Here is a 20,451-nt window from a genome sequence, read left to right on the forward strand (position 1 = left end):
CAAGGCGAAGCGGCGAAATGCACGCCGCGTGTAAACGAATGTCGACGCCCCGACTCATTCCTCGGAAGCAGAGGAGTCCGGAAGTGTTTCGTTTGGTGGTGGTGAAAGTCCTGGGAATGACATCACGGAGACGACACAGCGATCGTCTGTCTGGCGTGATCAATACTCGTGCAAGACGGTAGATTCGCTTCAGAACTTAAGCCCGTTTATCTACGCCACCGCTAAAAGATTTAGCGTAAGGTTTTTGGCACGGCAGCGAAGCCGGCGCCATCTGCTGCTCCTCCGGCGAACGCAAACGGAGACAGATGAAGATCAATAGTTTAACGACACAAAGCCAAACGAGACTCCGCCTCCGACGGCCGGCCTTCCTCGAACCTTCACTGAAACCAAAGAGGCGTTTTCTGGACGGCGCTGTTTCCTAGAAACAACCAGATAGCACCAAAGCGTCATCAGATATTCATTCATTTGTGCATTTGTTTGCCACCTCCCTCTCCTGCGCAGGGCTCCGCCTCTCTGGCTGTCTCCACGGCAACCTAGAAAACAAACCCGGGACCATTTGGATCGGAGTAATCAGCTAACGTTAGCGGTTGAGGTCCTGCCAGATTATTTATATGTTTGGCACCACTTTAAAACAAAATAATTTCTTTCATTTGCCGTAACTTCGTCTGATGACGTGAAGCCAGCGATAAAGAGGGCGGGGCGACGCCCGACACCCCCCCGGCCCCGTGCCCGAGACGTTTGATAAACACCAGCCCGACACAAGACGACACGGAGCTCAGCGCCACGCCCAAGGAGAAATGAATACGCAGACGGACCGGCTCATTTCCTCATTAATCCGGCCCGGAGGAGAGAGCGGGGACGTTGGTGGGGAGGGAGGCCCACCTGCTCAGGTGAGTTCTACGTAGGAGCCGAGAGCATCTCCACATAAGAGGAAATAAATGCTGCGCAAGCACAGAGGCTGAACAAAAGACAGGATGGGCCGAGCCGAAGCAGCAAAACGCCCCCCCCCCCCCACCCCCCCAAAAGGCTGCAGAGAACCAGGAAGCCGCCGGATCACAGCCGTCACCTGCACTTTGTTTTATTCAGTGTTTTAAAGCCTTAAATAGATCTAAGAGCAAATCGGCGCCGGAGCCACTTTCAGAGCGTTTATGCAAAAAAATACGAAATCAGATCTGTGTTTGATGATTTTATGCACAAAGGAATGATGAAGGTGGCACTTTGTGTGCGTGCGTGTGTGCGTGCGTGTGCGTGTGTGTGTGTGTGCGTGTGCGTGTTGATGGGCAGGCATGTCAGGAGGCAGGAGAGTGAAATAGTGAGGTAGTAGGGAGCGGCGCTAAAGGACTCTGCAGATTGGGAAAAGAGTTATGGGTCGGAACAGGAGCCGATCCGTACGAATCCCAACCTGCGATTGGGCCGGATGGGCAGGGAGGACGGGGGCAACGATTTAAAGCCCCGCTAAGTCATCTCGGGGATGAAGCGAAATGACCACATGTCACACGGAGACGAGAGCCGAGCGGCGAGGGGAGGGAGCGAAAACAGAGTGTGTCGTTCTGAGGGGAATATTTCAGGGGGGTAAATGGAGCAGAACTCCATTCCGGCTCCTCTCTTAAACCCCCCCCCCCCCGCCCCCCCCAGCGTCTCATCCTCTGCATGCAAAGCATGAAGCCCAGGAGACAGAGAGACGAGAGGCGAGCGTCGCCACGAAACAGCGCTCAAATGTGTTTGTTTTAGCGTCACAGAAAAGAGAACTGGATCTGTTCAGAGCCGCCAAACGGGTTTAAGGTTCAGGGAGGCCACGCCCTCTCAACTCCCAGACCAATCAACAGCGCCGCAGCAAACGGTAGCCTGGAGGTTAGCGGCTAGCGGCGGCACATCGAGTATAATTGGCTCCAAAACGCTCGTACGTCAAATAAATCTTTACCATCGAGAATAACGGAAAGCGATTTAATCCGGTTAAAAACGCTCAAATCAACGGAAAAACGTGTTTACTTCCTATATAGACACACGCACAATGATGTAATACGATAGCGGCGTGCAGAGCGAGGGGGGGGGACAGGTCTTATATTTCACAAAAGAATTATTTACCGTCTGATGGAGGGAGGAGACGGAGCGATGCGATTGGATTAGAGGGCGGGAATTATCAATGTTCAATAACAGGCGGGCAGGTGGAGGAACAGCAGACACATTTCACACCGGCAATAACGCCGCGGGGCGGAGCCTCGGCGATCCTCGTCCGATAAAACGCCACCTTTAAAGGTGCAATAACGTGTGCCTTAACTTTACACGTCTGTTTATGTCGCCGGAGGAACGATGAAAAGAAGAACCATCAGAACGACGGCACCGTGGGAGAACCCGAAAATGAAGGAGTGGAATTATATAACGAAAGCTGAAGACGACGTCCGTGGAACCGGACGGCGTCTGGAACCGGACGGCGTCTGGAACCGGACGGCGTCTGGAACCGGACGGCGTCTGGAACCGAACGGCGTCTGGAACCGGACGGCATCGAGGTCTTCCCCCCCCCAGACGCGTCCGGCCTCGCCATCCCTCCCGCCCAGGTTGCGTGATTGTGCTGGAGGACCGCTATAATCAATCAATTACATAAAAACACACGTCTGTTGGGGAACGCGGTGCTGATTCAAAGCGTGAGCGTTTAGGTCTCACCGGCGGCGTCGATTAAAACGCCGCAGAATACCTAAAAGGATACAAGTTATCAAACTGACAAGCGTTTCAGATACCAGCTTCAAATTACCACGGCGACGCTTCGCCCCCCCCCCCCCCCCCCCCCCATGCAAAGATAATTGCTCATGTTCAATTTGTGCTCCGGGACACGCCGGCGCGGTAAAACCCGGGCGAGTGTTTGCAGGAGTTTTAATGGCTCGATGCTTTTGACTAATTGAATAGAAACTGTCCATAATTCAGCAATTAGAAAGAAATTGGGGCGGCGGGTGTGTTGAAGCGGTCGGGGGGGGGGGGGGGGGCATAGGAAACCAAGGCGACATTCCAACTCAGGCACTCAGCGTTGAAGCAAATTAAGGAAGCCTTGGCAGCCTTTAATGGTCTGTCACAGTCTAACGGGTTTAGAGCGCTTACAATGGACCCGGGCACGAAGCTCGACAGCTCACGCTTCAGTGTGTGTGTGTGTGCGTGTGTGTGCGTGTGTGTGCGCGTGTGTGTGCGCGTGTGTGTGTGTGCGCGTGTGTGTGCGTGTGTGTGGAGTCATTGTTTGCCAGTAACTAAAGTCACTGATTCTCATAATGAGGACAGAGAGGATCCTGCCGGTCAGCCCGTCAATCGGTCCGGTTCAATATAACAAGCGCTTCCGCGGCGCCGGCTCCGACTCCGGCTCCGACTCCGGCTCCGACTCCGACTCCGACTCCGACAGGCCTGCTGCTCTGGAGAAAGCCGTCCTAAAACCGAGGCGTTCCCATTCGGGCTGTTGTGATCACTTAATGGCGGCGGCGTTTCCCACAGAAAGGAGGGAAACCGAGCTAAGCGCGGCACGAAGGGCCGTGCCAGAGCGAGGCCTCACAGAAAGGCAGACCGGCGTGATGCCCCCGGTGGAGTTAGCTGGGTTTACACCTTCAGATTACGCCGCGGTGTTTGTGGGGATGTCTGCGTCCGACAAGAGGGAGAACCTCCTCCTACAAATGTGCTATCTATTCCTGATAAGGTGAGAATCCCCAGAGCCGAAGGACGGCATACGGAAACAGTCAGCACCCCGGTTGCTTTTGCTCCGCCTCCCCAGAAGTGGAGTATTTGTCATCCTCCGAAAGGGGGACGCTGGTTTTGCCCTCTGCAGCAGCTGCGGAGGCGAGACCGTCTCCACCTGGACGCGATGAAGAGAGATGAACTCTGCAGTAGAACGTAGGCGCAATGCGGGGCCGGTCCTCCAGCTCAGAATCCCCCCCCCCCCCTCTACCACACAAACACGGCAACATCTGTGTGAGCTGCGATTTAGCACGCCAACATGGACGCCGCTACAGCGAGCGAGCTCACGTCGGACACCCGATCCCTACCAGTTGTAGCCGATTACGTCGGGCGAATGATTCCTGAGACGGCCCAACAGGCCAGGGAGTAACATCTGGACCCGGGAGACGAAGATCAATAATGCGGAGGGGGAAACATCTGGATATTCAGCACCGAAACAGCCTGGAGGCGACGTGAAGAACGGAAGAAGACCCATCCGATCGGAAGAATCCACCAATCGAGACGCGTCGGTGTCTTTTAGGCAAAAATGCCAAAATCATTATTTTATCTTATTTTACAGTTGATCGCTAATCGATGACGACGATAACTGCTGCGTTAGCTAGGGCGCCGTTTGCTCTGACAATCGGCTAACGAAGCGCGCGCTTCAGAGGAGCTACGCGGTGCGTATCGAACGACGCCCTACATCCGCCGTCATTCCCGATTCTTCCAACGCACCCGTTCGGAATGTTTCCGTCGCGTCGCCGCTGCCGCCGATGAATTCTCCACAGACGAGTCGAATCAATAGCGTTAGGCTCGTTGCAGCCCGCGTGGCTTAAGTGAGGAATCCAATAACACCGTGTGCGATCACTAGCCCGGCGGGTTTTATTACGCTAAAGCACCTGCAGGCCGGTCCGCTCACGGTGGCGGCGGGATAACCCGTTTGGTTTTAGGATCATTACTTTTGTCATTAGTTTTATTTTTTTGGTGCAGAATTTTCTTCCAACCTTGTGTTGGAAGGTTTCGCTGTAACTGACCGGAACGTCAGCGGCAGGGGGGGGAGAGGGGAGGGGGGGGGTCATCGTTGAGCAACTGAATAATGATCAATCTCAATAAAAGTTCAAGACAATGCATCCAAAAGTTGCTGGAATCAGCATCAACGTAAAGATAATGAAGCGGCTTCCCTCGAGTCGTACCCCCCCACCCCCACCCATCCGACCTCTGCACAACACCAAGGATGTCACACTTCCTGCTGTGTGTGTGTGTGTGTGGGGGGGGGGGGGGGGGGGGGGGTACCCGTGAATGTCATCCAAGGAAAACAAGTAATAGGAGACCGTATTTCTGTACTATTATGAGGGCGCATTTGCCGGATATAACACAATCTCTCTCTCTCTCTCTCTCTCTCTCTCTCTCTCTCCTTGGAGTCACATCTCCCGACTCCTACGTGACTTTCCCTGCCGCTGCTTTGTCCTCCCCCCGGGGGGGATCTTCATCCCTCCATATTAGGAGCGGAAATGTATCCGCTCCTGTTGTAATTACGACCCGGCTGGAGGCAAAGCTTCTTCATCTCCTGCTGGGTTCCTGCTCGCGTTTCCTCTTTCCTTCACTCGCTCACCTCTCTCAGCCCGGAGGACGGACCCGCCGAGCCCGTCCGATTCCGTTCGTCATCTCTTGCATCTAATGTTGTAACGGCGATAACAGCAATGACACAGATTGGGATCGGGGGGGCGTCCGTATCCGTAACATAGGAACCATTCCCCGTTTACTGCGAGTGTCTGCATTCGTCACCTCGAGGTCCTTTGAAACCTCCTCGAGGCCAAAGTGTTGCCCCGTAATGGCCCAGGACAAAGACATAGTGGGCCAGAAATTGCTTTCTGCAGGGATGAAATGAAAGTCGTTGAGAAGAAAACATCCATCTCCGCCGGCCCGAGAAGACGGGCCGGTTAAAGCCAGCAGAGTCTGCTCCGGTTCGGGGATAGATAGGCGGTCCAGATTTTGACACGCCAAATGTTCTCGACTCACTGTAGACTATTCGTTAAGCCACGATCAACAATCAATGAAGCCGGTTTTTACCCTTTTTGCTACTGGAACAACCGGCGCAAGTCTGACGGGTTCAAACCCACAAAAAGAGCGAAGTTCAGCGAGAGGCCGAGCTGAACACAGAGATGCCGAACCTGTGAACGGATCATCCCAGCCGCGTAGTTCAACACGAGGGAGGTCAAAGTTCTCGTCTGCATGAACAGAAATACCGTTTGAATTGTTCGGCAGGTGAAAGACGGCGACTCGCCGAGTTTCACCTGCAGAACAATTCTGGTTTGAGGGGCACTGAAAAAAGGAGGGTTGTGGTCAAACTGGGGAATTGGGATTGGACCTAAAGATACTACTAAAAAAAATAGGTTTGTGACAGTTTGGCTTTAGGCAAAATCCACGAAGCTGGGTCAACACCAGCGAGTGCAACGCTATCGATAGCCATTACTGGCGGAACGGTTTCTCTTTTCACTTCCTGTTTGTGCGTCCCCCGTCACCGAGGACGGTCTTAAAGCCGCTGTGCGTTAGCGATGATGGCGGCGCACCTCGATAGCTTATCCGTATCTTCCTCTACGTCCCAGGAACGTGTGCAGCCAGGAGCCGACCTACAGCGGTGATGATCGTATCTAAATCCAATCGGATTTCTTCACTCGCTGCATGAAAGCGCCTCGGGCGAGTCGAGACGTGGGGAAACGTCGCGGCGTGCATAAAGAATCAGAGAAGAGTCATAACGGAAAATAAGGGCAAACAGGAAGAAATTAAGAGTTTAGAAGCTGCCGAACATTTGGCCCGAGTCGCAGCCCCCGCCCCCCCCCCCCCCCCGAACATCAAACATGAAACCCAGGTCACACCAATAATGTCAAATCAAATGGATTTCAGAACAGAAATTAATTCCAAGGATAATGGCAAGGGAAGCCATCCAAAAGTGTTTCTGCCTCAATCAGTCTCTCGTCGCGTTGTGGAAGCAGATGATGAATGAAAGAAAAACAAATTAACATCGGGAGGAGAGGAGGGGGAGAACGAGAGCAGGAGATAAAGAGATAAAGCCGAGGAATGCGACGATCGCAATGAGGGCTTGTGAGGACGACTGTGGGAAAGAGATGGGAGGAGCCGTCCGACTGGGACAGAGATGGGAGGAGCCGTCCGACTGGGACAGAGATGGGAGGAGCCATTCGACAGAGATGGGAGGAGCCGTCCGACTGGGGGAGAGATGGGAGGAGCCGTCCGACTGGGACAGAGATGGGAGGAGCCATCCGACAGAGATGGGAGGAGCCATCCGACTGGGACAGAGATGGGAGGAGGAGGATTTCTTGTGCACATGAGGGTCCGATAAGCCGCTAATGGACGCCAGAGTGAGGAAAGGATTGGAAAAGAGGCGAGGCGTGTTCCAGAGCGACGGCAAGCTAACAGAGGTATCGGCGGCGGCGTCTGCTGTACTCACAGCTGAATGGGCGGAGCAGTAGGCGGAGCTCGAGCGCACGGACTGAGGGTGGTGGTACAGTTGGGATAGGTAATGTAGATCTGTACGTGCGGGGGAGGGGCAGCTCCGGGCCCAACGACCGCCGCCCCTACCGGCGGTCCAATTGGAGCCAAGGCTCGGCCTCAGAACCGCCACCTTGCTGCCGTGGTAACCTCTGACCGCTGAAGTGGGCTGGTGGAAAGGAAAGATAGGAACAAAAGGGAAACAAGGGGTCGGGGGGGGGGGACAGGGAACGAGGTTAGTCCGGGTGAAAGACGGAAAAGATGAGCGGGAGTGAAAAAACACGAATAAAACCGCGAGCAGCCGGCGCTATCCGGCTGCTGCTCACCGACCCGCACCGAGAGGGAACGCGGGGCGCGGCGCTGATCGGGAACCTCCGTGGAGATTGTTCTCACGCGTTTTTGTTGCTCGTTTTCTTCATCGTTTTCTTCATCCCTCTGCATATCTGGGCGCCAGATGTTGTGAAATAGCCCTCCGTCACAGCCGAGGCGCGTCCTCTCCCGAGAAACGCCGATGGGTCTGATAACTTGGATTACGGGGCTGGCGAAAGGCTTCCCGTTGCGGTGCCGCTCTGAGATGGCTCTCGCCGCCGGAGCACACAGGAAACGGGACGCAAACACATCGCATTCCAGACAGGACTCCTAATCCACCATTCGGACGTGATTCAATTTGCATTTCTGTCCAAGAAGCTCGCACGAGGCACAGCTGTGCATCACTGGTGAGAATTAACAGACACATTTAGGGCCCAGTTGGATTTCCACCGGGGTCAGGGGTCATCCCACACAGACGACACAGGGGAGGTGGGGGGATTCTTCATCGCCGAAGAACCGGAGGGGGAAAAAATGTAAGCCAAAGATCAACATGATGCGTAGAATATACAACGACAGGTTGAGGGCGGCCTTCACGTCTTCAAAGGACGCCTGAGCGGACCGGGAATCTGAACCAGAACCGAAGTGGAGGGGCGTCCCGTTGCCGAGACGATTTCAACTCCCGTATTTTTAAATACGTTTCATGCAAACTCAATCAGAGTGATTGATAACAGCACGCTCAGGCCGGGCTGCGTGGACGACGGGATCTCGTGCAGCCTCCGCTCCGCGGGGGCCGACCCGCGTTTTCACGAGGCTGTAATCCGAGCGCCGTGATTGGTCCCCAAACCCCAAACCCAGATTCATGTCACCGACTTTCAGCAGCTCATCAGGGAGCAACGCTCGGGCCATAGTTCTCCGTTTCATATAGAGGCCAATGGGATCGGGTTCCACGGGGCTTTTGTTCTTCTGCGGGGGGGGGCTGTACTTATGTATCCGTTTGGGATGAAGTAGGTTTACTCGGAATTGACCGAGGGGGATGAAGAGGAAGAAAAATACTGTAAATCATATCCTGTGTGTGTGTGTGTGGGTGCGTGTGTGCGTGCGTGTGTGTGGGCGTGGGCGTGCGTGTTTTGTCTATCTTCCTGAGGACCAATGAGCACTCTGGATTTTAGCGGGGATAATGAGACTCATGGTGAAACCTTTACGGAGCGTTTCTCTGCGTCCACATTCTCCATCCATCACACCACAAACAGAGGAATCAGCAAGCGGGGACCATATCAATAACGGGGGGGGGCGGAGCTTCGGTTTCAGCTAAGATAAAGTCTATGGAGGTTGTGGTTCCGTTAATACATCAAGAGGAACCGGAGAAAGGTGCCGCTGCCGAGTTCATATTTCTGCGGTTGCGTGATGGAGACCTCCACACCGACGTCTCCATCCACTCCCTCCTCGCGTACGCTTTTTATACGCGTCTCCATCCACTCCCTCCTCGCGTACGCTTTTTATACACCCCCTCCCGCGGCGCTGTCACTTCGCCTCGTCTTCTCTCCTCGTCTGTAGGGGTGATGGATGCCTCCGATCGCCTCAGGGCTCCGAGTCCTGCGCGCTAAATCCTACACAAACAGAAATAGCCGCGCGCGACCAGTAAACGACGGGAGGGCAGGAGGAAACGCATTTCACGAACAACGAAATGTTGATTGGACAATCTATTGGCGATAGAATTAGAGACGGGACCGGTTCGCCTGGCGTCGCTATTTAGGTCGGATTCAGGTGTAATTCTACAATCAGATTCATAAAAGTTAAAATAAAGATCCGCGTGTGCAAATCTCAGCCGAGCCGCTTATTTCAGGCGAGGAAAGCAAACCCCGTGAACCGTGTTCTGGGGAGTGGAGTTCCTCACGCAGTAGGGAACTGGAATAAACGCATAAACGTTTAATGTCTCTGCACAGATGTTAGCGTTCACACCCCAAAAACTCAAACGCGCCGCTGCAACCGAATCCTTTCAGAGGCGTTTTAATCCAGCTTTAGGAAGAAGTCTGCGTAATCCGAGACGGTAATTCAGACTCAGAATGTCTTCAGTGATTATCGCCTCCTCTGGGGGGGGCTTCATTATTCCGTTTGATTTGTCTGGCCCGATTTTCATTCAGCTTGGTGGAAGGGCGTAACGCGGGCACGAACAAAACGCTAGCGCCAAACAAATGGAAATGTTCCGTCCTGTTGTTTCACAGCACTTCATTCAAAAGTGAGTAAATATGCAAAGAGTTTCTCGACCTAAAGAGCGACCGGGCGTTGAACCGTCACATACCCGATGTAAGGCAGAAAAGAACGATCCCGAACGAACAACATGCTTTTTCCAACTTTAAACGACAAGGCCGGTCAGGAGGGACGTGCGTCACGTCTTCCTCTGCAGTGTCCTTGGCTTCCTGTCCCCTCCAGATGGGCCGCAGCGTCTCTCAGGATGACGTGGCCCTTTAGCTCCCGCTGCTATTTCGAGACCAGAGCCCCCCGTTAAACCTCCAAGAAACCCGATACCACCTTCAAACGTGCACATCTGTCAGGCGTCACGCAGCACGTCGCGCGTCGGGAGTGAAAGTTCAGGAGATAAATTTGTTGACTCGGATGAAAGACGAAAGAGGACGGACAAAGTCAAAGCTGGAGCAAAACGCCGTTTGCTGGTATGCTGCATGAGAAACCTGCGAGGCGAGGCGAGGTGAAAGAAAGACACGAAAGGACGAAGAAATAAATCACGCACACAAACGTAAACATTCGTCAGATGAAAGACAACGGGGAAGGGCGAAGGTCAAAGGACGGACAGAGGATTCCGTGCTCCTCGACTGTCTCTTTCTTTGTTTAGCCGTCAAATCCCAGCGGAGGTTGGAAATGAAGAAGGCCGCGTTGCCACCAAGTCGGCGAACGCCGCGGACCTCCAATAACGACCCTTCTTCATAAAAGTCTATTTTCTCTGCACACCGTCTCCACATGATGTTATCATTTTTCTCTGAATTCAATAACGTTTCTCTCGCCGCTCGGAAGAAAACGGTGTAGTTCGGAGACGAGCGCACGGCTCCGCGCGATTCTCCCACACGAGGACGCCTCGTGCAATAAGACTTCCTGAAATGCCGAGGAGGTATTGCTCGTCGTGAACGCGGATCGTTATTAATCCTCGGGCTCCGTTCTGATTTCCACTGAAGGAGGACGCAGCTACCTGCCGCGTAAAGGAAGCCCACTTCTCCTGTAGTTTCCAAACTATTGCAATCACACTTTTATCTCTCATTTGCAGCGGGTTGGGTAGCTGCCATTCTTTGTCTGGACCTGCAGCCTTGCTCGAGAGCAGGGTCAGTGACCGTGAGGCCCGGGCGGAGGAGACACTCGAGACATCCCACATTCAAAGGCCAGGTTTTCACCGTCCGACGCCTTGCAGTGTGCTTAAAAACGAGTATTCCTTTTATCCTGAAATACACTTTGGTGAAGTTCTCACTCTCCTTTTTGCGGCGGGTATTCAACGTTTACACGCGACGGCATTGAACGGCTTTTCGAGTGGTTAAATGTTCCACAGCGGCTTGTGGGACATTCAAAGGCGAGCCGACTCTCCTCCAAGCGTTCACAGAGAGAAATGATTTAGAAACGAGGGCGGGAGAGGTTTGATACAGCGGTCAGGGAGATGTCGAGAGGTTGGTGGGATCCGGAACCCTTCCTCAAAACAAGCGGCGTCTCAAACCACACCAGCGGCTTCAGTTTTAGCTTCATTGTCTAGCAAAGCGGTTACGGAGGGCGCGGTTAAAAGGCTTTAAGGCACTTGTGTGAGGAAGTAACTACAGGAATTAATTAAGTTAATGAAGCGCTTGCTCTCAAGTGCCTTGTGGCATTAGTCGTAGTCCTCCGTACCGGGAGCACCGCTTCCCTCCTCCCGCTGCGCAGACATGAGAACATGAGCCTGGAAGAGGAATACAACACGCATAAATTACAGCGCATGAGAATGCAGCGTCTAGAGGCGCGTTACAGCAGCACAGAGACCGACTAGGAACGACCTTGTGCTCCAGGTGTCATCTCCGAGAGGCCAAATGTAGGAGCAACAAGCCCCCTGAGGAAGCTTCCCGACTCGTCGATCTCCGAGATTCCGAACCTGCACGTTTTCCTTTGGATCTTAAACGTTTCGTCTTCAGGACCTGCAGCGGCGCGCTGCGCCTCCCTGCAATGCACAACCCGAAGCCTCGCACTGCCGCATGCGTCCTCCGGGGCGGCGGCCACGCAGGCGGACTGCAGATGACCCGTCGCAAATTCCACATGTTCCACACCCCATTTTATAAAGCCTTTCAAGCTGTGAGGAAGCGGGCTGGTCCGGTGCCAGACTACATTCTGAAATTACTCACAGTGCACGTGTGTAGCAGGATTACATCTGACATTGTGTGTGTGTGTGTGTGGGCCGTCACGCACAGACGGAATAATAAATACTGCAAGCAGGCGTTTGACTCTAAAGCCTTTCCTTGTTTCTCCCCCCCCGCCCCATGATCCAAATCAGACAAACACCGGCTCCTCAGAACTCCTTCTGCACATCTTATCTCGCCGGGAGACAGACGACAGTCATTTCTTTTGACGGCTGGCATCAAAGAATGGAAAGACAAGATAAGGACGGTGATGAGCCAGACAACAAAGTCAAGAGAAGAGTCGGGGTGAAACAAGGAGCCCCTCAAGAGAGATCCAGAATCCGGATTCTTGTTGACGATGTCTTCATCTGTCGCCGAAGCGAAAGAAAGGGGGGGGGGGGGGGGGGGGGGGCGTTAAAAACATCCAAACACAAACAAATAAATATGATTTACCATCCGACACACAGCTACTCATTTATCCCTTCCTTCCTTTAATACTAGTCTCCTTCCTTTTGTCATTCCTTCTTTTCTCCTTCCTACCTACCTTTCATTTGTTCCTTCCTGCTCTTCCTTCCTCACTACCTTTCCTTCGTTTCTACCTGTCCTTCCTTCCTCACTACCTTTCCTTCGCTTCTACCTGTCCTTCCTTCCTAGCTAATTTTCCTTTCTGCTCTCCCATGCCTTCCAAGCAGACATTAAATCAGAAGAACGACAGGATGCTACACCCAATAGCACAAAGTCAGCCTAACAAACTTCATCTGAGGCATCAATAACGTAATTCTGTTAGAGATATAAATAAAAACACTTTGGGTATTTCCACAGTAATTGTTTTCTTGAACACACTAAGTTCTGGATTTGGAAATCGCTAATAGGTTTATTGTTAATAGCTATCTGGCAACGTTCATGTTAGAAACGACAACGGAAAAATGTAGCATTAGCTTCCCGCTCTGGAATTTGACCTCGTCTGGCCATTGTCACCAAATAAATTCATGAGAAAAAGTCCGGCTGGGTCGGATACGGCGACGGGCAGGAGCTGTGAAACCTGAAGGATGCCTAATGTGACTTTCACCAGCGACACTCTCCAGGCCCGAGGCTGAAGTGGGCTGAACCCAAATCGAATGTGGCTGAAGCATAACGGTGTCGGATATCCGGTTTCCTGACCCTGCAGTCGAATGTGGCTGAAGCATAACGGTGTCGGATATCCGGTTTCCTGACCCTGCAGTCTGACTGATTGAATTCTTGCCTCGACTAGTGAAAGAACTCCTCAGGTCCGTGAAGGTGGTCCGCCTGGTTGGGTCTCTGACTGAACAACCACGAAACGCTTTACTTTACTTTGACGGGATAACCAGAGGAAGAGTCAACACACCTCTACGGATTTGATAGCCCTGTAAATACACGTGCCGTTACACAAACTCACCGGCCATTTCCCTTTGAAGGTATTCCGGGTGAGCGGACTTAAATTTCATGGTAAATTATCAGTACTATTCCTTCATCTAAAACGCTGAATAAACTACATTTCACCGTTCACACCTCCGTTTTTCAGGGGGGGGGCTAATGAAAGGTCATTTCTAATACATCAGACGTTTCCCCGGCATTGGAGGCCTCATTAGCGGATAGGTAATCCCGGCCGCTGCGGCTGAAGGGTTTGCCGGATGCAGCGGCAGGTCTTCCTACGCCGGCATCGATATGGGCTCCAGAGGACCGATACCGCGTTGACGAGCGGTATCGGTCCGAACCGGTCCGAACGCCCCGCGATCGCATTTCCAAAGCCAATTCCATTATCAGGACACACAGACATTACTAATGCCTCAAAAGACAAACAATACACAAGCGTCTTCCTAATTAAGCCCCTGACTAGCGCTTCTGAGTGCACCGGCCTGTCTGCGCTGGATTGGATTCTACAGCACTTTTAATATGCTCCGGTGTTCTGCCACGGGTCCGAACGAGACTCCTGCCTCAGTCCAACAAGCCCATCCAATACGCCGCAGGCTAGAAGCGTGAAGAGGTGCACTGTGGTGTCGAGGCTGTGACATCACCACCATGCTGACGACAGTCCAGGGTGGAAAAAGTACCTCAGAAATGACTAGCCCGCGTGTAATTCTACTACATTCAGGTATAGTTATTTACATGGACACCAAACATCTACTGGTACAATTAGCTATTGGGATTTCCCATTTTTAAAGTCGCATTGACGTTTTTGTCCAAAGCACAAGACCCAGAACTTAAGAGGAAGGGAAGCATGACCCAGAAAGGTCATTTGCCGAGACAAGATCACTGTGACCATCTTCCTCCTCTGTGCCACGTGGACCCACGCGGGTAAACAAAGCGTTGGTGATTGAGTAGCGAAGCACTCGCTGAACCTGATTTAATAGCTCCTCTCGCGTCTCAGGAAGCCAATAAAGAAATAAAGTTATGAGCATTATTAGATGAGGCTGCAACTCAGCCTCATTTCATGAAAATTACAGTCGTACGGGGAGTAGTTACTGCAAGCTGGTTGCGTTCCACGTACATTTTAACAAGAAACCGCCAAAATGCATAGCTCACTTGAGACAGTCGGTCTTCTCTCATTGTTTAGCCTGCTGGAGTTTGATTAGAGACTTTCCCCAACTGCCCAAACTAACTGGAAGAGCATCCATGAGCTCATCGTCGAAGGTTAAATGTAGCCGTAGCCGTTTGAATCTCCATGGATTAAATTAGGATGAGGCGAGAATCCAAAAACCAAGGATACTTATAGCGTAGCAGAGACGAGCGCTGACCCGTGTTCCGTCTTCTCTCAAAGACAAAGACTTCAAATGAAGACCGACAGCAAACGGGGGGGGGCTAAAAGAAAGACCAACAAAGAGAAAGATGTGGACTAAACAGAGTCGAGTAAAAGCCTTGAAAGAGAAGTTGACTCATGACAGCCTGCTGTGACGATGAGATTAAACGTCCAACTTGTCCTCTCATTTGTCAGTAACCTAATGAGGTGACCGTCCCCTTTAACGCTCCAGGAGAGCCTCACACGGCAGACTGGTTGTAGTTCCGTGCTTTTTGGTTAATAAATTGCACACCTTCAAGGTTTCAGGCTGCCCGAGAGCTTCAGTAGAAAATAAATACGGTTTTACTAGCAGGACGTTCATGAGACAGGGCAAAAGAAATATCTCTGAGCGTCTAACCGTGCCAATGCAGCAGTACAGATACCTTCCATGCCTTAACATCCAAGCATGGTACTAGTCACGCTAGTATCACAGTATAGTATTCTGGTCAAACTAGTCTTAAGTGCTTATTGATTTTAAATTGGTTTCTTTTTAATGCAAGTTAAGGAGAACGCATGTCTACTCAATACGGAGAGACCTTCATCGTCTAATTAAGGGCCGTCTAAACCGCACCCCCCCCCCCCATAAGCTGTAATGGACTGAGAAAAAGCTACTGGTTTCCCCTTGACAAATGGCAGCCTTTCCAGTAAGGGCACACAAAACGAAACGGGTTGTTCGGATTTAAGTTCCGCGTAGGCGACCATTCATTTGAAGTCTAACGTCGTCAATCCGACTGCTCTGATCATTTCATTCCATCTACAGTCTCTTCCGAGGTACCTGTGGACCGGAGGCGGGTGTGGATATGGTCGCGCTGTGCCAGGTACTACGTAGGTTAGGCTGGTTCTATTAAAGGTCAGGGTCTTCTTGTGCCCTGGGGGGGGGGAGGAAGAATGTGATAACAATACTAACCCCCTCGCACATCGGCGCCGGCCATACCAATGCTGAAATGACTCCTGGAAACAACAGGAAGAAAAGGAGGACGAGTTGAGTCACAAGAGAAGATAGGGGATGCTGGGGGGGGGTGCTGAAGGCGTCCTCCCCCATATAAACACTTCACATCATGTCTTTCTGAGTAGGACTCCAAGGGATCCGGCTGGACGAAGGCGGGTGTTAAAGCCACTCGTGGGAGGCGTCATCTCCAGCCTCAGGTGGCGTTCCAGCACACGGTTAAGATCAAAGGTAAATCACAGACTCAAGGCCAAGCCGCCGTCTGTGCGCACAGGAGAGCTAGACGGAGAGGGAGGGCGGTACAGGAAGAGAAGGTGTTTAAAGAAGGGTAGAACATCTTCATCACCGCGAAGGCAAGAACCCAGAGGTTTCGTTGGATGGTTGAGATGCAACTCACCGCCTGGAAGCAGCGGAGCGCCGAAAGGCTAACCCGACCACGTTTATCGAGGGGGCCCGATTCAAAGCAAACCGGAGTCTCTCGCCCTTCCTTCCTCGCTCATTTCCTCCCAGACGCATCACCCAGATAAAGCCTCTCCTCTCCAGCTGAGTCACATCCGGCCGGCCGGCCCGCTCGCCACAAATCTCCCGTAGAAAAGTGCCAGCAGTAATTCCAGTGCTCATTATTCTTCATTACAGGAGAGAAAAGCACCCAAGGCTAGATCATATTTGCTATTAAAGTTTCGAAGACAATTAGCTCAGGTTGTTAAAATTAATCACGGTTACAGCCGTAATCTCTGAGGCCAGCAGAAGCCCGGCGTTTACGGTTTGTTTACTCGAGCGGCTCCTGTGGATATCGACTGGGCCTCGCCGTAAACAGAGGGAGGAGGCCTTCTCCCAGCATTGGGCCGAATTACAGGCAGCCGATCTTAGACCTGCAGAAGGAAGGAAACCCACGGACTCGCCATCTGCTTTATTCCAGTTGTTTCATCTGTGCTTTATTATTTCTGTGGTAAATGACTCGCTCTCTGCTTTGGGAATAACGGTCATATCGGATGAGAGGTGCTTGGAATTTTAGCGACTTCCTTGCCTCAGAAACCTCACGGCAGCATTCCCGTGTTCTCGCCGCTCGTCGTGATCGAGTGCGAGTATCAAAGCCTCGTGGAGTCTGACGGGAAGCTTTGTTTCGCTAATCGAAGCGGTCTCTGAATAAAACATGCTTCGGCGTCCCCTAAATGGAGACGTGCCTTCCACCCGCTTCTCTTTCAATTCATTCCTTCAATGCACCCCCCCCCCCTTTTGTGCCTCGTCTGCAGCAAGATCCGACATCCTCCTTTGATTAATTGGCCGAGTTCATTTTTACCAGGCCCCGTGTTCTGCTGCTGACCAGCACCCAGAAACTAATCGCCCCGGTCACACCGCATGGAAACCAGACAAACGTCCGCTCGCAGGCCATCGGTTTGTTTTTTCATCCTGGGACGGATTCTCGCTCTTATTTATTTATTTATTGAAAGGATAAAACCCCTTTCTCGCTCTTCAAACACGCGATGCATATTTATGCTGTTGTGTTTGGCTCTTGACGGTTTGGTGATTTGCATTGAACTTCTGCCGGCTGTGCATTTGCCCTTGCGTCGGGAGACGGGACACCTGAGAGGGATAAAGTCGGGAAGCTCTGAAGATAGAAAACCACACAATGTGCACACACACACACACACACACACACACAATATCTGGGGCCGCCGCGGTTATCGCTAATACCCCGTTATAATGCCCCACATCACTTCCTGAGAGCATCTGCAGCAGGCAGTCGTTTTGGATGCGTTTCAAGCAGCTGCAATGAATTACATTCCCGCTCTAAAAGAGCCGAGCGCCGACGGAATTTCTTTTCTGACGCATAGTTACAAGATGATCCCGGTATAATTAATGTTTGCTCCGGCAAACGGCTAATTAACACATAAGCAGGTGCTGAGGCGCGTGGAATTTTCATGACAACTATTGGAATATTCAATAGACATAGAACAAGCCTCACATGAACAACAGATGTAAAATAGCAGGAAGATCGAGGAATCATTTCAAATGTATAAAAACAGAGCTGGAGCATTTAAAATCCAATTTCCATTTATTTCCATTGGATTTCTTGGCGTATATTTCATTCCGCCGCTACGCCGACGACACACCGGTTTAACTACCAGTAAAATCGGCCTTCGCTGATACCAATTAACGAACAGCTGTTTTCTGGCATTCCTGATAACCTATTATTAAACTAAACAGAAGAGTGTTGTCTTTGACTCGAACCTTATATTCGAGAACCACACTAAAATCATCCCCCAGACATTTTGTTTTAGGATCAATTCAAAGAGTTTACTTATTAATTTGTACATACTGCCTGTTCTAAACTGATTATACTTGTATTTGTATCTACCCGTCTACCATCCCCTTATTGCCGTCACACTAAACTCCACCTTTCCATCAGTCCTTTCTCGCCGTCTGTTATTTGCAGATTTTTTAATAATGAACCCAACAGGCATCCTCTTCATTAAGCAGGCAGGGGGGAGGGAGGCCAGCGAGCCGGGCTGACCCTGCGATACGTCCCTCATTGGGGATCTGGCACTGGAATTTTAATAGGACTGCAACGCAGGCAGGCAGGTCGGTGCAGGAAACACGCTGTGCATGCCGATCCCAGCCGACCGACCGGCATGAACGCCGCCAGCCTGACAGCCTGTGACAACGACGGCGGTAGGGACGAGGGAAAATGACGTTAAAGGAAGCAGGAAGGACACGCCGGGCATTGGACGGATGGTTCTGGACGGATGGGCCGCGGTGGCAAACCCGAGACAAGCCCCGTTGAGTTTGTCAGGCTAATAAAGCAGGGAACGCTGCCGATAATTGCGTAGCAGTTACACCGAAAGGAATGAATGACAACGCGGGAGCAACACGGGGACCGTTACGACGGCCGTTATTGTAATCGGGACGTAAAAGGGCCATCTCCCTCAGAAACAGAACGAGCTGTGCTTTATGTCCCCTAAACCAGCCACGCGAGGACCACGGAGTAGAAGGTGTGAGCTTGCAGCAGGCTTTTAGAGCCACTCTGCTGGGCCGGGTAATAAACCATTCACTCACATCCAGCCTGCCTTTGAGCTACACTTTGCCTCACCCCTTTTAAATTTCCCCTGCCCCCCCGAATAGCACAGGTGATTTGTTGCCTGCTCACCGCTGGGCCGGTGGATTCTCTTTTCTACCATCTCCCCGTCGTGGTAATTGCCACGCCGACCTTGATGCAGATAGGATAAATGAAACATATCTCAGCCATTATTAGCGCCACGGAATTACCTCATTTCCTCCGTGATCTCTGTAAACACTTCGGATTCTGTGCATGCCCGGCCATTCTGGGATTTGCTTCCAGACTATCTGCCGGCGCCTCATCCTGTAAGATAAACCCGGCGACTTTTCACTCGGAATCGTCCACAGCCACACATCGCCTTTGGGAACAGCCCAAAGTCCTGTTATAGGAAACACAAATGATGACACCAACCCAAATTTGACAACCTGAAATAATTTTAAAAAAGGGACAAAACGTGACGTGATGGAAAAAATACACAGGAAAAAACAACAAAACTATCTGTTTGATCAAGCGCCCAGACACAAATTGTATTGGTTAGGGTTAGAAAATAAAGATTTTAGTGTTTTACTGGAGCCAACCGTTTAACTGCAGATACGATCAATGTTTTTTATTTCCATTTTTTCGAACATCATAGCTAAACTTTTAGCATGTCAGCAGCAGATTTAGCACTTTGGGTTCTTGGTTTTTAAACAAAAAAGAAGGAATGTTTCATTTGTGAAACGTAAGAAGACTTGTTAGCCGATTAGCCCGACGTACTAGAACCGTCTTAGCTTACCGAACATTAGGGAGCGTCAACAAACACGCCACTTTCCTGGGACGGAAAACAAGCAAAAGGAATTCTGTCCAGCTCGGCAATGTTGCTTTATCCAATTTTATTTTATATTTTTGCATTAAGAGTCCATAAAGAAACCACATTTTCCAATATTCAGATGAAGTCAATAAATCTGTAAGAGGATACAAATAAACTACATTATCTTTGCCTCCATTGCTGACTGTCAGCTGAGCCTGAATATGGATTCAGTCCAGTTCTGGCAGCGTGGCTCTACATGTAGAGTGTTGAACTACGTTATTTCAGACTCGATCACTTTGAAAATCTATAAATACGTCACATTTAATTGTCCGCAGCCACAACCCCAATCAGCTTTGTCGTGTGTGGAGGACGACGCTTTGCACTGTTCTCATTTCTTGCGCCGTCAGCTTTGCAAATTAAGAATGATGTTCCTATTTGTCTCAGAGTTTATTTGTTTCAAAATGGATGATTTAGCTCGAGCTAACACGCGGCGCACGGCTCCTCCCCATTAGTCCCCGGGCGATAAACGCTGCTGTGAAGGGGGCGCATGGGAAGGAAACAAAAGACGGTTTCATTTTTAATCAGATGTTTGACTTCTGATCTAAAATCACATGATATATTTGAGAACGATCACAGGACGCCTCGGCCCTGAATCCTGCAGGGTCCGTTCACCGCCGCCCACATGTCTGATCCGTCCTATTTCAGTGCTGATGCCTCAGATTACACCGTCAGCATCGAGTCGTTGAGGCAGGCCATCGGTCCAACACTAATCCCCGTTTGATGAGTCTAGCTTCGCAGGAGAAGGGCTGGCATTTCGCGCTAAGGCCATCTCACTTTTCTACCGCCACGCACGGACGGACTGCGGCTCCGGAGAGATGCTCTTTCATCCCGACCTCGGTGAGATGAATTAAAAAGACGGCCGGATTAGATCGCAGCTTATTTGAGATGAATAGCCTGATGTCTGAGAGGAAGGCCTGACAATGAGACACGTCCCGGGTC

At 51.3% G+C, this 20,451-nt stretch overlaps 1 protein-coding gene across 1 annotated transcript in view; it reads right to left on the minus strand.

The window, feature by feature from the left end:
- LOC137903366 (RNA-binding motif, single-stranded-interacting protein 3-like) overlaps positions 1-20,451 on the minus strand; it is a 57,046-nt gene that overhangs the window by 28,920 nt on the left and 7,675 nt on the right. Inside the window, exon 2 of the mRNA XM_068747519.1 lies at positions 7,154-7,363. Coding sequence (XP_068603620.1) covers positions 7,154-7,363 — 210 coding nt within the window. The remainder of the gene's footprint in view (positions 1-7,153; positions 7,364-20,451) is intronic.

This window comes from Brachionichthys hirsutus, chromosome 13 (genome assembly GCF_040956055.1).
Source record: "Brachionichthys hirsutus isolate HB-005 chromosome 13, CSIRO-AGI_Bhir_v1, whole genome shotgun sequence".
Taxonomy (NCBI): domain Eukaryota; kingdom Metazoa; phylum Chordata; class Actinopteri; order Lophiiformes; family Brachionichthyidae; genus Brachionichthys; species Brachionichthys hirsutus.